General features: G+C 39.9%; 1 protein-coding gene across 6 annotated transcripts in view; it reads right to left on the bottom strand.

The window, feature by feature from the left end:
• Positions 1 to 1,972: 1,972 nt before the first annotated feature.
• The window catches only part of SLC7A1 (solute carrier family 7 member 1), a 60,277-nt gene continuing 48,620 nt past the window's right edge, over positions 1,973 to 13,629 (bottom strand). For all 6 annotated transcript variants that reach the window (XM_089512556.1, XM_089512559.1, XM_089512558.1 and 3 more), the window contains exons 8-12: positions 11,997 to 12,099; positions 9,757 to 9,968; positions 9,292 to 9,458; positions 6,266 to 6,374; positions 1,973 to 3,675 (exon numbers count right to left, since the gene is read on the bottom strand). In XM_089512556.1, coding sequence (XP_089368682.1) covers positions 3,566 to 3,675; positions 6,266 to 6,374; positions 9,292 to 9,458; positions 9,757 to 9,968; positions 11,997 to 12,099 — 701 coding nt within the window. In that variant the 3' untranslated portion in view covers positions 1,973 to 3,565. The remainder of the gene's footprint in view (positions 3,676 to 6,265; positions 6,375 to 9,291; positions 9,459 to 9,756; positions 9,969 to 11,996; positions 12,100 to 13,629) is intronic.

The following is a 13,629-nucleotide window of genomic DNA, read 5'->3' as shown; positions in this document are numbered from 1 at the left end:
CATCAGATCTTGGTAGCTAAGCAGCCCTAGTCAGCACTTGAATGGGAGACCACCAATGAATACCAGGTGCTGTAGGTTATATTTCAGAGGAAGGAACTGGCAAAATTATATCTGAGTATTCCTTGCCTAAGAAAACCCTATGATGTTCATGGGATTGCCATAAGTTTGCAGACAACTTGAAGCACACACAGAAGTTTTATCGCATTTCATGGGATTTACTTCTGAGTAGATGTATATACAATTGGACTGCAATCAGAAGTGTTCAATTTCGTGCTAAAATGGTTGCTACAATAGAACTGACATTGTCTGGATTTCAGCATTCCTGTTTTCATTAGCAGAGCCTGAGTTGAGGTTTCATCGATTGTCACAAGCCATTTTCAGTTTCACGGCTTGCCCACATGGAATAGGGAGCAAGGCCTAACTTACTTAATAGGGAGAAAATACTTGTAGCAATAAATTAGGCCAAGATGATGTGGTCCCTTGCAGCTAAGAACAAATGCCTAGAGTTGAAAGTTAACGGTGAAAAACACTCTCAAATCTGCTGCGAGTTTAAGGCAAGCTTTTTTACAAGCAGGAGTTTCTAAGCAGTTTGAAGAGCAGCTCCACATTAGAGAACCGTTTCATACATGAATTCAAGTTTTAAAGTCATCAGTGACATGGAAATTCGCAGAAAGGAATTTCTACATGAACATGTCTTCTGTGCAGGGATCTCTTTTTCCAATGTGAAACAGCCCTCAGCAAGTGGGATCCAAATAACAGGGATTCAGTCATGGCTTCTGTAAAATGGGATTATTTGTTGTTGCTGCTATATGCCTTCAAGTCATTTCTGATTTATGGCAAACCTAAAGCAAGCCTGTTACGGATTTTTCTTAGCAAGACTTCTTGAGAGGATGGTTTACCTTTGCCTCTCTCTGAGGCTGAAAAAGTGTGACTTGACCAAAGTTATCCAGTGGGTTTCCATGACTGAGCAGGGATTCGAACCCTGGTCTCCAGAGTCAAAATCCAACACTCAAACCACTTCATCACGCTGGTTCTCATGGAATGGGATTATGAGCATCCTGGTCAGTTGAGAAAGAAGCTCAGAATTTTATTTTATTTTTAAAGTCCACAGAATGGCAAAAACAAGAACTGATCGATCCAGGCAGGGTTGAAAAACCTGTCCCACTAGTTTTTTGGACAACAAGGCAAAAATACTTTAACCATCAGCCATGCTGGGAGTCGACAGTATAAATATCTGGAAGAAGGGACAAAAGTTTCTCACCCTAGGCTTTCTGCACTTGCTAGAACTCACTCTTCATATCAGAGGAAACTATTTTACACAGCCTAATTCTTGCTCCTAAGACACCCTGATTTGTCCATCATTGTCTCCTGACTGTAGGGGCCAACTGCTCAAAACAAGTTGGACTTTTGTTTCTTGATTAATCCATTCTTCCCTGTGCCTGTTGACAGATCACCCTCACTCTCTTTGCACTTGTGGGCTCACAAGATGGTTACAAAGACAAGACAGCTGTGCTTTCACTGGACAGTGAGAGTGCCATAGGGAGCTGCCTTTTACTGATGTCAGACCATTGGGCCTCAAGATGCTAGGAGTAGAGCTTCTTAAAGATCATTCCACATTATTTCTCCCTTCTAATAGAACCACTTGCAATAAGACCATTGGGCCACCAAACTCAGTAGTCATCGCTGATCAGCTGCAGTTCTACAAGGCTTCAGGGTTTTGTTTTTTCAGCCCTATCTGATTGGCGATGCCAGTGATTGAACCTAGGACCCTCTGCATCCAAAACATGTCCTCTATGATTGAGTTACTGGCCCTTCCCCAACAGCACCTGTAGGTGCTTTAGAGAAACATTCTCTCCCTCTGAATTTTTCTTGTACCAATTAGGAAAAGCTCTACAAAATAAAAGATTTCCCTTTTGTCTAAGTGTCACTTCTCCCTCCCCACCCCCCACGCCCCAAAAAACTGCCTCAAATGCAATACACGAAGCAGCTAGATATAAATACAAAATAAAAATAAATTCAGGTCTCCATGGAGACTGAAAATGCCAACAAATATTAATAATAAACTATAATATTTACCTTTTTATTTTTTACAGCAAGTATCTGTATAAACTCATAGGGGTATCTTCCCTTGGAAACCCACATTTTTTTAATAAAGAGGTGGCTCTATTTGTGCATAGAGTTAACAAATGGCTTTAGAATTACAAGCAGCTATCTCAGCAGCTTCTGCTGCTTATTATATCATGGCACTTCAATGTGAGTACGTGCATGTACTAGAAGTGTCTGCAAACAGAACAAAATCCTATTTGGAGTTCAGCACGGCTAAGCTGGACTCTCAGGCATTTACCAAATGAAACAGCACTTTACTGACAGCAGAGAACTGCTGCACAAATGTTATTAGCATGAACTTCTCCAGAGTGCGTGATAAGTTAGCACACACTATTATGCTTGGCTGCAAATGTTCACTCCTTTCACTTCTAGTATTTCACAACAGATTTATTTCACAAATCATAAACACTTGTTCCAAATCCTCAGCTGGACATTAAAGCTTCTACTCTGTGCCAGAAAAGACAAATCAGCATAACCTTCTCTTCAAATTATGAACTTTAAATAAATTATTTAAAAACATTAACACACAGTGTTGGCATTTGGTCCAATAGACCTGGATTCAAACGACACCTCTACAAATGGACTGACTGGATGATTATATATAGTTGCTTTCTCTCACTTCAAGGAACTTCAGTAACCTTCCTCAAAAGATAGTATTAATTCATATGGCATGGCATGGCAGCAGCTTACCAAACCAGGCAGTTACTGGAATTGCTCTTCAGTTTACAAACTTGATACATACTTTACTGAACAGGAGATGAAAAAAGAACCATGTTTTCTACAGACTATTATGCCACAAACTGGAAACTTTTTGCATAAGCAGCAGGATCTGTTATTGGCCTAACCAACCATTTGTGCCACAAAAGCAAGAATTCAGCCTTGCAAGCCACTAATTACCCTACAGAAGATAACTGCAGCATTGCATTTCAAAGCACAGGAGTTTCCTGCACAAAAATACATAGATTACAATTATTAAATAACACTGCCCAACCTTCCATTAAAATCAGATCAACAAGGACATCTTGATTTTTGGTGGTGCAATGTGGGTGACTTTGCAGACAGACAATTCAGTTTGCTCCCTTTAAATTCGAGTACCCAGGAGGTTAATTTGCAGGCTCTCTGAAAGACCTGGCCTCATAGCAGCACTGGAAGTGAACTGGCATACAGAAAAACTGGGTTTTTTTCCCCACACACTTATGATAAGGGATGGGGCAGGGGGAAGTAGAAGCTGCCAGAATCAGGTAACAGTATTGTTAGGAGTATGCCAGAGGGATGTCTGTTTCCTTGTGATCCCTTGGAACTGCCCCACCGAGGTAAAAGAACACTGCAAAAGTCAATGGTGGGACATGGGAGCTCCATCTGATGTTCCACAAAATAAAATATTTCAGGGTCCGAGACAGAAAAGTGCCCTTCACTGCAGTGGAAGCTCAACTGTCCGTCAGCATAACAAGACATTCCATCATTTACAATTATCCATGTTGTTGTCTGTACTTCGTTCTGCATCTGTTGGTGCTGAGTAAGATGCCTCCACACTATGCCATATGCCATAGGAAAAATAAATAAACATACCTGGAGGAATGGAGTAAGAGATATAGTGTTAGACAGCACAAAGTAATTGGATAGTAAACAGTCTTACCAACCACCTCATTAGTATGAAACAGAGGTAATCTAATACTGTAATTGTAATGATCCAAACAACATGGAGGCAAACTTGAAGGCACTGTCCATTGTCCAGAGATTATTTGTTTATAGCTTGAATAGACAGAAATTCTAAGAAGGGCTTCTGGTCCCAGTAATGCTGCTTGATAAGCAGTTCAGGTTTGTGATTCCAGGTGCTTTTCTCCATCATCAGATGCCACTAAATAATTATGCTTTTCTCATCAGATCAGACCTTGACTCGTTGACCCTCATTTCTGTAACTTCCAGGTTTGATTTCTGTGAAGTAATTTATATAGGGCTGCCCTTCAAGATGGCACAGATGCTTAAACTGGCACAGAATGCTGCAGCATGTTTCCTAATGATTGGTAAGGTAAGGGCACACATTCACCATTTTCTGTCAGCTTCCTGAGCTGCCACTTTGCTTTTGATTTTAAAGATGCTGGTTTTAAAGAAGGGTGCTTTCAAATTTTGCACTGCCCTGGGAACCTCATACCTTAAGAAGAGACACTCTCTGTAAGAGCCAATTTGCCATGATTAAGTCTGCCTGGCATGCCTAACTGTCTATGCCTTTTTGTGGTAGCTGGAAATCAGGTTTTTACAGTAAGTGTTCTCAATCTGTGAAAACTCATTATCGAAGCAGTGAGGAAGAGCTACCTCCTTTAAGTTGCAAATAAGAGCTAATAATACAGATGGAGTTCCAGTCTTCTAGATATTAAGAAGCATTCAAAATTGGGAACCAAAATAAACTAGTGTGTAAATAAGTCTTTGCCAACCTAGAAAGATTCTGAATTTATGGTAATCCACTTTAAGACTAATTCTTATCAGCCAGACAATCAATTTATCTATATCCCACCTTTCCTCCAAAAGTAAGTAAAATTTCATGTACCTAAACACACAGAGCGAATTACAACTAAAGCTGCATTAAACCGTCTATAGCCAGCATGCCCAATATATGGCCTGCAGGCAGCTTACAACCCACCTAAGTATTTTCAGCTGCCCACAAGGATGTGGAATGACTTCCGGTGATAACTGGCTGCTAACTGACAGCCAACCTCTCTGGTAAGACTCCTGAAGTCTGTTCCACAACCCAGTTTTCTCCTGAGGAGAGGTCCAGGTTGCGAAGGAGGAGGAAAGATAAAATGCTTGCCCCGTCAAGGCTCCTCCGCTACTCAGCCTTCTCCTGAGGAGAGGGCCAGGCAGAGGAGGAGGAGGACAACAAAAGAATGAATATAAATATAAATAATAATAATATTAATAATAATTATAATAAATAATTAATAAAAACCAATCTGTGGCCTAAAGAAATTTAGTCTATTTTAATTTTGGCCCATATCTATGGCCAACTTTTAAATTGTCATTATGGCTTCATTTATTTAATGAATATATTTAATTCTCACTGGTAAGCTTAGTGGTATTAGAAATGGTATTTGAAATTTTGTTATATTTTATATTTTTATATTTTAACTTTTGTTATTTAACATTTGTATCATCTTGGATGACCTATGGTTATAAGCAATTAAAAATTCAACTCAACTCTACTGAAATGAACATAGAGAACCTACAAGAGTGGGCATGTGACCCTTTCTGGTACATATGACAAAACTGAGGCACATTAGAAGCTGAGGTGGTTCAGGTCCATGGTAAATACCAGTTCCTGCCAAATCCAATCACATTCAGAAGGAGATCTTATTGGCCAAATATGAGAGTCACCTTATGGTCCCTTATGGTAGCTCTTCAAGGTCAAAAATGGACATAATTAGCAGGCTTTAAGAAAACATTGAAGCTAATCAACTATGTCATAAAATGTCAATTTTAAATCCTACGACAGATTTATTTCATTCTATTCACTGTATTTCCTACGAGCACATGCTTTCTCTTTTTGCATCTCCTTACAACATGGTATTAATGGGCAGAGGAGAGACAGAAAAGACCAAACTACAGCCATGAGACATGCTGCCTTATCAGTGGGCCAATCACATGCAGCAAGGTGAAGCATGTAATTTTAGGTGGCACCACGAGTGGGGGAAACATATGAAGGCAAGAACTGCTGTTGAGTTGATTCTAGTGATGCGTGAGTGGGGGAGGAGGCAAAAAAACCCCTCATGCTGCCACAAAGAATATTATGCTTACTAATTAAATATCTTAGGCCAGCACTGTTCAGTATTTTCTACGATCCAATACATTTAGAATAAATGGGAGTTCCATTATTTTACACTAGGGTGAGCTAGCTCAAAGGGTCCAGGAAATATGAAACTTAAAGTGACTGGAAGCCCACTTTCAATTTTGCAAAGCCTATTGCAGTGGAGCAGGGACTCCTATATGCTTAGTTTGATCAACAGAATTGCTGCTCCTGAGGGTGTTGCAATTCTCCATTTTTCGCCTTTAATTTTTTTCCAGTGGGGGAATAATCCAGATGGAAAAACAGAAGGGGCTACATGTAGCCAGTATGTTTCCCACACACATTTGTATTACATGGTGAAAATCCAAGTTGAAAACTTACCTATTAACATCCAGATGGCAAAGCGTATCCAAGTGCCACCATCTAGCTGCATCATGAGATACATATTCACAAAGATGCTCAGTATTGGAAGGACAGGAAGAAAAGGGACCTGAAAAAGAAAAAGAAAGGAGATGTGAATCACATCTAGGGATAGAGATAAGAGCTTGTTTACATAGCCACGTTCTCCCATAATGGTAAAATAATAAATGAACAGTTTGATTACCTATGGGATAAGCAATCCTCTTATATCATGTTACCCAAAGAAGGCAAACTAGGGATATTATGAACTTCCCACTATTAATTTAAAGCTGTTTGTCTAATGACATATTATGGATTAGCTGCTTGTATATGTCAAGGGAGCAAACTTTATCTGAGAAGTTCCTCTGGAAATATAATACCGCCACAAAGCAGATTTTGCCACCTTTGTTCCTATAAACCTTGCAATGAATCAGCTCGTGCTAGAGTTGTAATAGTTCTGTTGTTGTTAGAGCACCTTGCTCATGTCTTCCCCTAGTTGCATAATGAAACTTAAAATGGACCCTTAAAGACAAAGATGGGGTTCTACAAATGATGCTGGACTAGAGTTATCTCAACAGCCTTAGCCTGCATAGCCAATGGTGAGAGATGATGGGAGCTGCACTCTGACAACCTTTGAAGGGCCATATATTCCCCTTCTTGAAGCCTTCTACATTCCATGCTTAGGAAAGATGCTTGTCACAAAATCTGCAGTCTGGCATATTTAAGACTACAAACACCCTGTTCAAGTCTGCAGACCAAGCAGCCATACATAATTCAAATTCTCTTTTTACAAACACCTAAGGCTGAGGACTGTTTCTGCCAAAGCAGGGTTAGAGAGTGTAGCCTCTCCCTCGCCAGATGCATTTGGAAGTCAATTCGCACAATACTTGATATTGCCCATGTAGTCTCATGAGAGCTGGAGTTTCAACATCTGGAGAGCCCAGAGATTACACAACTGTTTGCTGCAGGTTACAAAATCAGAGGGTACCATTGCATGGGCATTCATTCCCCTGTCTTTAACAAAACCCTCCAGCCCTTACTCTATAAATTACACATCTCAATCCACAGTGTTCTATTCTTCTTAATAATAATAATAAATAAAAACTTTATTTGTATACCGCTTTTCCGTAGTGATCAAAGCGGTTCACAAGTCCATCAAATACACATATCGGCAAATACAATTGCACATTATATCAAATACAAGTAAGTAAAACCACGAGTACATATGTAATTAAACAAGCTTCCTTAAAATCACATATAAGAACATTAATAACATCTGTCAGTCATAAAGAGCATCTTTCAACAAGGAATAAGAATCCAATGCAAACATGCAATAACATATTCACAAAATTAAAATGTACTTCACCTTAAAAATCAGAGTTAAGGATGAGCATTTACTCAGTCTTATGAATAATGCTGACACTTTTTATTGGCCCTATTCTTATGCCGCCAACAGCTGCCTGACACACATAAATCAAGTTGAACCTTGATCTGATCTCCAGACAAGCAGATAAAGTTATTTCCATCATTTGCCTCTAGGCACCATATTCCCTACCAAATCAGCGAAGGTGGTCACTGAAGGCTCAGTCCTTTCATTCTTTTAACAGTTCTGGTTGCTTTCAAGGGATCAGGAGAAGCTTCATATGCTCAACTCTGCTACAAGTGGGAGGAAGTGCTGTCACGCTTTGCACAACCTATCTTACTGGGCTGTTGCAGTTATATATTTGGGTGTACTATGTATATGTGTTTCAACTCCCTGGAGTAAATAGTGGGAGATAAATGTAATAGATAAATCATTAGAAAGATCTTAACCATTCATGATTACTGTACCTGCTTGCTGTGGTGACCTCACCTCTGGTATCATCCAGTGCAGGGGAAGGGGATGCAAGTGGGGAATGGCACCAGCCAAAAGGGGTGCACCCATCCTTCTCTTTTGCCATGATGGTGGCCACCTCCTGAGGAGCAAGCCACCACTGCCACAGTGAAGACAGGAGAGATGCACTCACCTTTCTCCTTTGCCGCTACCACAGCCTCCTCCTAAAGAGGGAGCTGCCACCACAGCAAAGCTGGAAAGAGTGCGCTTGCCCTTCTCCTTCAGAAGAAGGAGGCTGCTGCCACAGCAAAGCAGGGAAGGGCACATTCACTCCTTCTCACCCCTTGGTGGGAGGTGGGCCTGACCAAATGCCATCCCTCTTCTGAGGTGTCACCCAGTGCGGTCCACACACAACCCTGCACCTGTGACGCCACTGTCTACTTAACCTAGTTACATCCCACAATGACTGTCAAGTCCCTCAAATGTGGGCTTCTCAGCTGTGACAAAAACATTAACCAGCAGGCTGCCTGTCTGCACACAATTTGGACTGTGCATAGTTTTCATCTGGTACTTCTATGGTAGTTCTGGTTCTGCTTTGCCCTGCTGTGTGGTGTGTTTTTGTTTACAGGACACCTATCAAATAATCCTGTAACATGTCTACTCAGAACTTGGTCCCACTGAGTTCAATGAAGTTAAAATGGTTTGGGAATTGCAGCCATAATCAACATTTTCATTTTGCAGTTTTACCATTTACTGTATGTTACTTTGAACATTTAAAAGAAAACAGAAAAAGGTGTTGACCAATTATAACCTAATCACAGTGGATTGTTCCTTCATGCCATCCCATAAAAGTTCCTTTTTAGAGGGTGCAACATGATGTGATGAGCTGGTGATTTTTGAAGACTGCGTTGAGTGCAAAAAGAGAAAGACAGCCTTGCATATCCTTTAACTATATTAAACACAAAAAGATAGACTGCCAGATGAGAGGCAAGAAAAGGGAGTATCCAGGAGTGCTGAAGGTCAGGCTTGAGGTGCATTCAGCCAATCTGCGTGGGAAAGTTTGTCCTGTGTCTTCCCCCTGCCTTTCTGGCAAGAGCAGGCTAAACTCTGATTAATCTCTCCTTCCATACATGGAGCCAAAAAAGCCTTGGTTCCCCCACTCCTCCACCCTAAATAGTTCCTTGAAACTACTTGCCTTAAATGAGAGCTTGGTTTTGCTTTCAGGTTGTCTCCAAATAACCACTGTGCAAATGAAGCAAAGGAGGAAAACTATAACAAGGAGAGTAATAGCCCACGTGCTGCCACTTATCAGAGCGTCTTTGCCAAGGACAGTCAAGCTACAGAAGGTAACGATAAGAAAACCTGAGAAAAAAATGTAAAAAATGTTGATTTTACTGAAACAGTGGGGGAGAAGCACAAAAACAGATTAACAGGGTTTGGCTATCAAAGTCTGAGAAGTGTTTGAAGCATCTGATGTTCTACAAAGAGGAAGAGATATTACTACTTCCAATTATCTTTGCTTATTTCACTGGGTACTATGTTCCTGCCAGGATGGCCAATATCTCTTCTGGAGAGGGTACCTACTGCTCTAAGCTAAAGACAAAAGTTATTTCACAGTCACCACCTGCATGAAATCAGCAGGCCAAGCTGCAGCTCTTACCTATGACACAGGAAGAAACATTCACTATAAACCCAGAGAGTTTGGAAGGATCAGTATTTTGGGGGAAGACAACAGCCTTTAGAGAGTATTTCTCCTCTTCCTCCGGTAGAAATCCAGTCTGAGATTCACTGGTGCTCACTGACTCATTGTTATCTACTTCATCATTTGTACTAGCCATCTGGTATGCCAAGTTAGGCTGTTCAGGCTGATACCTAAGAGAAAAGGAAACAGAATACACTGAGTGCCATCGTAATACTTGCAGCCCCAAGGAGGGCTCCCTCTCCCCCCTGACACTCTGAGCTGGTTTAGCAATTAGCCCCAAGGAGACAGGTACTCAAATATCATCCTGATTTTCTGTGCCAATAGCTATTCAGACTACTGCTCTTCATTCTCAAATGGGGAAAATTGTAATTTTATCACTCTTAAATAACATACATTTTATTTCAAATATTCCTACTAAAATCTACCAAATAGGATACTAGCCATAATACAATCAAAACTACATTAAGACAAAAATGACAACATGAGATGCAATCTGTTATTCTCTACGTAAACATCTGTGCAATCTGTATAAACTTTCAGTCCACACATGCACTCTGTTCCAACATCTGAGAATTTTTTTTTCTAAGTACTGCCAAAGAAAGCTGGGTCTTTTCAGCAGTGGAGCCAATTCTGTGGAATATTCTTCCTGAAGAGACCTGCCATCCTCTAACAGTATGGATCCTTTCAGGTGTCAACTATGGCTCATAACAACCTGATAATGGTTAATATCCAGACTTTTATATACAACACTATATACATAAAGCATCATAATAATAATAATAATAATAATAATAATAATAATAATAATAATGGTGTTAATATACATTGTTGTGTGCTCCAAGTTTTGTTCCTGCTGAGATGGGATTGGAAAATCTATGTTCTATTTTTTTCTTATTGTTGTATATCTTCTATTTGTTAAATGCTTTTATTATATTTGTGATGCATTTATTTTTAATTTGTAAGGTGTTTTGAGTTACCACTGATAAAAAAGAAACAGGACATACAAATCCTCTGTGCATTAGGAACAGGAACATAGAATTTTGGCAATGGTGCAAGGTGCAAGAGTATCTATCAACAGATATCTAAAAATGAAGAAGTGAACTGTTCTTTAAGAGACATAGATCCAAAACATACTGCAGAAATAATCCAGTTTGTGACAGCTTTAACTGCCCTGGCTCAGTGCTAGGAAATTCTGGGAACTGTAGATTTGAGAGACATTTAGCCTTCTCTGTCAGACAGCTTTCCCTAGCACTGAGCCAGGGAAGTTAAAGCAGTCTCAAACTGGATTATTTCTGCAGTGTGTTTTGGACCAGAGACATGGACAGACTGGAACCCATACAGAGAGAACAGAGACCTCAAGAAACAAAGACCACCTTGTTGAAAATTCCATGGACTCATTTTCAACATTTGATTTTGCTTAATTTCCTTGCTAATTTTAACCAATGAACCCTAAAGGCACCAAATTCTATCTGCTCTTAGAAGCTATGCAGGGTCAAATCCTGGTCAGTACTTGGATTGGAATACAAATACCAGTTGGTGTAGGCTACATCTCAGAAGAAGGAACTGGCAAACCCACCTCTGAGCATTCCTTGTCTAACAAAACCCTATGAAGTTCATGGGGTTGCTATACATCAACAGCTGACTTACACACACAATATTTAAGGGCCTGCCTTATACAATCTTTGCCTAACAGTCCCTTTAGTCTACCAAATAAATCCATAAAATGTGCTAGCCTTTAAGAAAACCTAAGCCTGTGGGATGGGACTGGACAGTTTTGTGGCTAGAAACATTTCAGGGTTAATATTATGGGAAGCCGCTTGCTGAAACCAATAAAGATAAGGAAGCTTGTCCAAACAGTTATGCTGCAACTGTTATGCTGAAAGAGCAATTACACAAATCCAAGACAGAAGTGCAGTGGAGATCTCCAAGCTACCTGTGTCCAAGGCAGAGGCAGAAAAATCCTTAATGGTCCAGGTAAGTTATACTTTTTAGAAACTAGCTTTCTTTCTAAAGAAGCATTTGCCCTTATTTGGATGCTGAGTTGTTACCAAACTCCCAAAGGCCTTGAAAAACTTTCTAACCATCTTCTGCTTTGCGGCACATGTTCAGGACATATTCTGAAACAACTAGTTGAGAACAACTAGAATACTTAAATGCTATTTTCATCTATAGAGTAACACAGAAATATTGTTCCATACCTCAGTACCAACACACAGGCAGCCACCAAGGAGTAAGCCAGGAGTGTTCCAATAGACATTAGATCCACAAGATCCTTGAGGTCCAAGAGAAAAGCCATAACAGCTAGGAGGAGAGAAAAACACAGCTAGGTGGCAAGGTATTTCACTTCATACCTAACTCTGCTTAACTGTTAACGGTGCTATCCTTATTTTACACTTCTAGTGCAACCATTCCCAGTGAAAGAACTTAAGACTCTCCCTTGTTCTCTCTTAAGAGAGAGGAGATGAAAAATCCAAGTACAAATGCATATAAAAACCAAACCCAGGATTTTTTTAAAAAGGAGTACACAAAAGCCAGTAGAGTTTAACTGGCTGCTTAAATTGCAACACTCTGGAAACATTGAAAAAATAAAGAGAAGTTCTTTGTGACTTTGTTTTAAAGCTGCCCCATTTTTTAAAAGAAAATGAAGGGCCTACATTAAGTAATTTCCAAATAAAATGGAATCACAAGGAATTATCTTTCAGTATGTAATACCTTTGTTTGAAGGACTGCTAAAAACATGCTGGGGATTAAAACATTAGACATATTACATTTGCTGATTTATCAAAGAATTATTTGAAGAACTGGGCATATCTGGAAGAGAAGGGAGTGAGTCAACATTATAGGACAACTAGGCCATTTGTGTTTTTATCTCAAGAGCAGAAGTAACATATGGGTAGGTAGCAAGAAAGAGCCAAGAATGCTAGAGAAGAAAAGGAAATACTACAGAAAGTTTCAAGTCTTCCAAGAGTGATCAACTTGCAGCTATGAGCTGCATATAGCACTTGAGCCCAGCATAAGTGCTGAAGTTAAGCATTACTGCACCCTTCTGCCTTTCCAGCAGGGGAAGAGATGCTATTCCACACAGTACAGTAAAGCAGTGTGGCACCCTCACCCACCACAGAGAGCCGTTGCAATTACTGCCTATTTTTCTGCAAGTGTGGTAGCAATGGAACCCTCAGTAACGGTGATCGATAGCTGCTAGTGGGAATAGTACTTGATGAGTGAAGTCCAATATGGTCACCACCAATGCCCCAGGCATTGAAATTTTAATATTCTGCACTTCTAGTAGAGCCTGCTTTTATCCAGTATTTTCTCTATCAGAATGAGTAAAATGATTATTAAAAACAAAAATAAAAACCCTTTTCTCAGAACTCTTCAGATGATTCTAAAACCAGGATTTAAAATTCTCAAGATCTTTTACCAACATAAATTCTGCACTTTCCTCCACAAGAGAGGGAGAGGTGCCAGAGATCAAATTCCTTAAAAGTTTAACATCAAAAGACAGAGAACATTACAGAGCTTAAAGGAAAGCAGTCTGTCTGCTAGATGCCATCTTGCTCCTTCCCCAATTTCCTTAGAAGTACAACACACACTATATTAAAAGTCTCTCTCTCTCTCTCTCTCTCTCTCTCTCTCTCTCTCTCTCTCTCTCGCAATATATATATATATATATATATATATATATATATATAGTTACTTGAATGACTAGTTTTTTACAAATCCCATTTTATAGTAAACATATACCACAAATGGGAACCGTTTCTTGTCCACTGATACTTAGGCCCCCTGCAGCCCCCTTTTCCCTCACCACCCCCCTGCTGCTTCATTTCT

Source organism: Sceloporus occidentalis, unplaced genomic scaffold (genome assembly GCF_023333645.1).
Source record: "Sceloporus occidentalis isolate IW3139 unplaced genomic scaffold, rSceOcc1.0.p SCAF_2, whole genome shotgun sequence".
Classification (NCBI taxonomy): Eukaryota; Metazoa; Chordata; class Lepidosauria; order Squamata; family Phrynosomatidae; genus Sceloporus; species Sceloporus occidentalis.
Note: the sequence above shows the minus strand (reverse complement) of the source record. Positions and strands in the feature narration are given on the sequence as shown.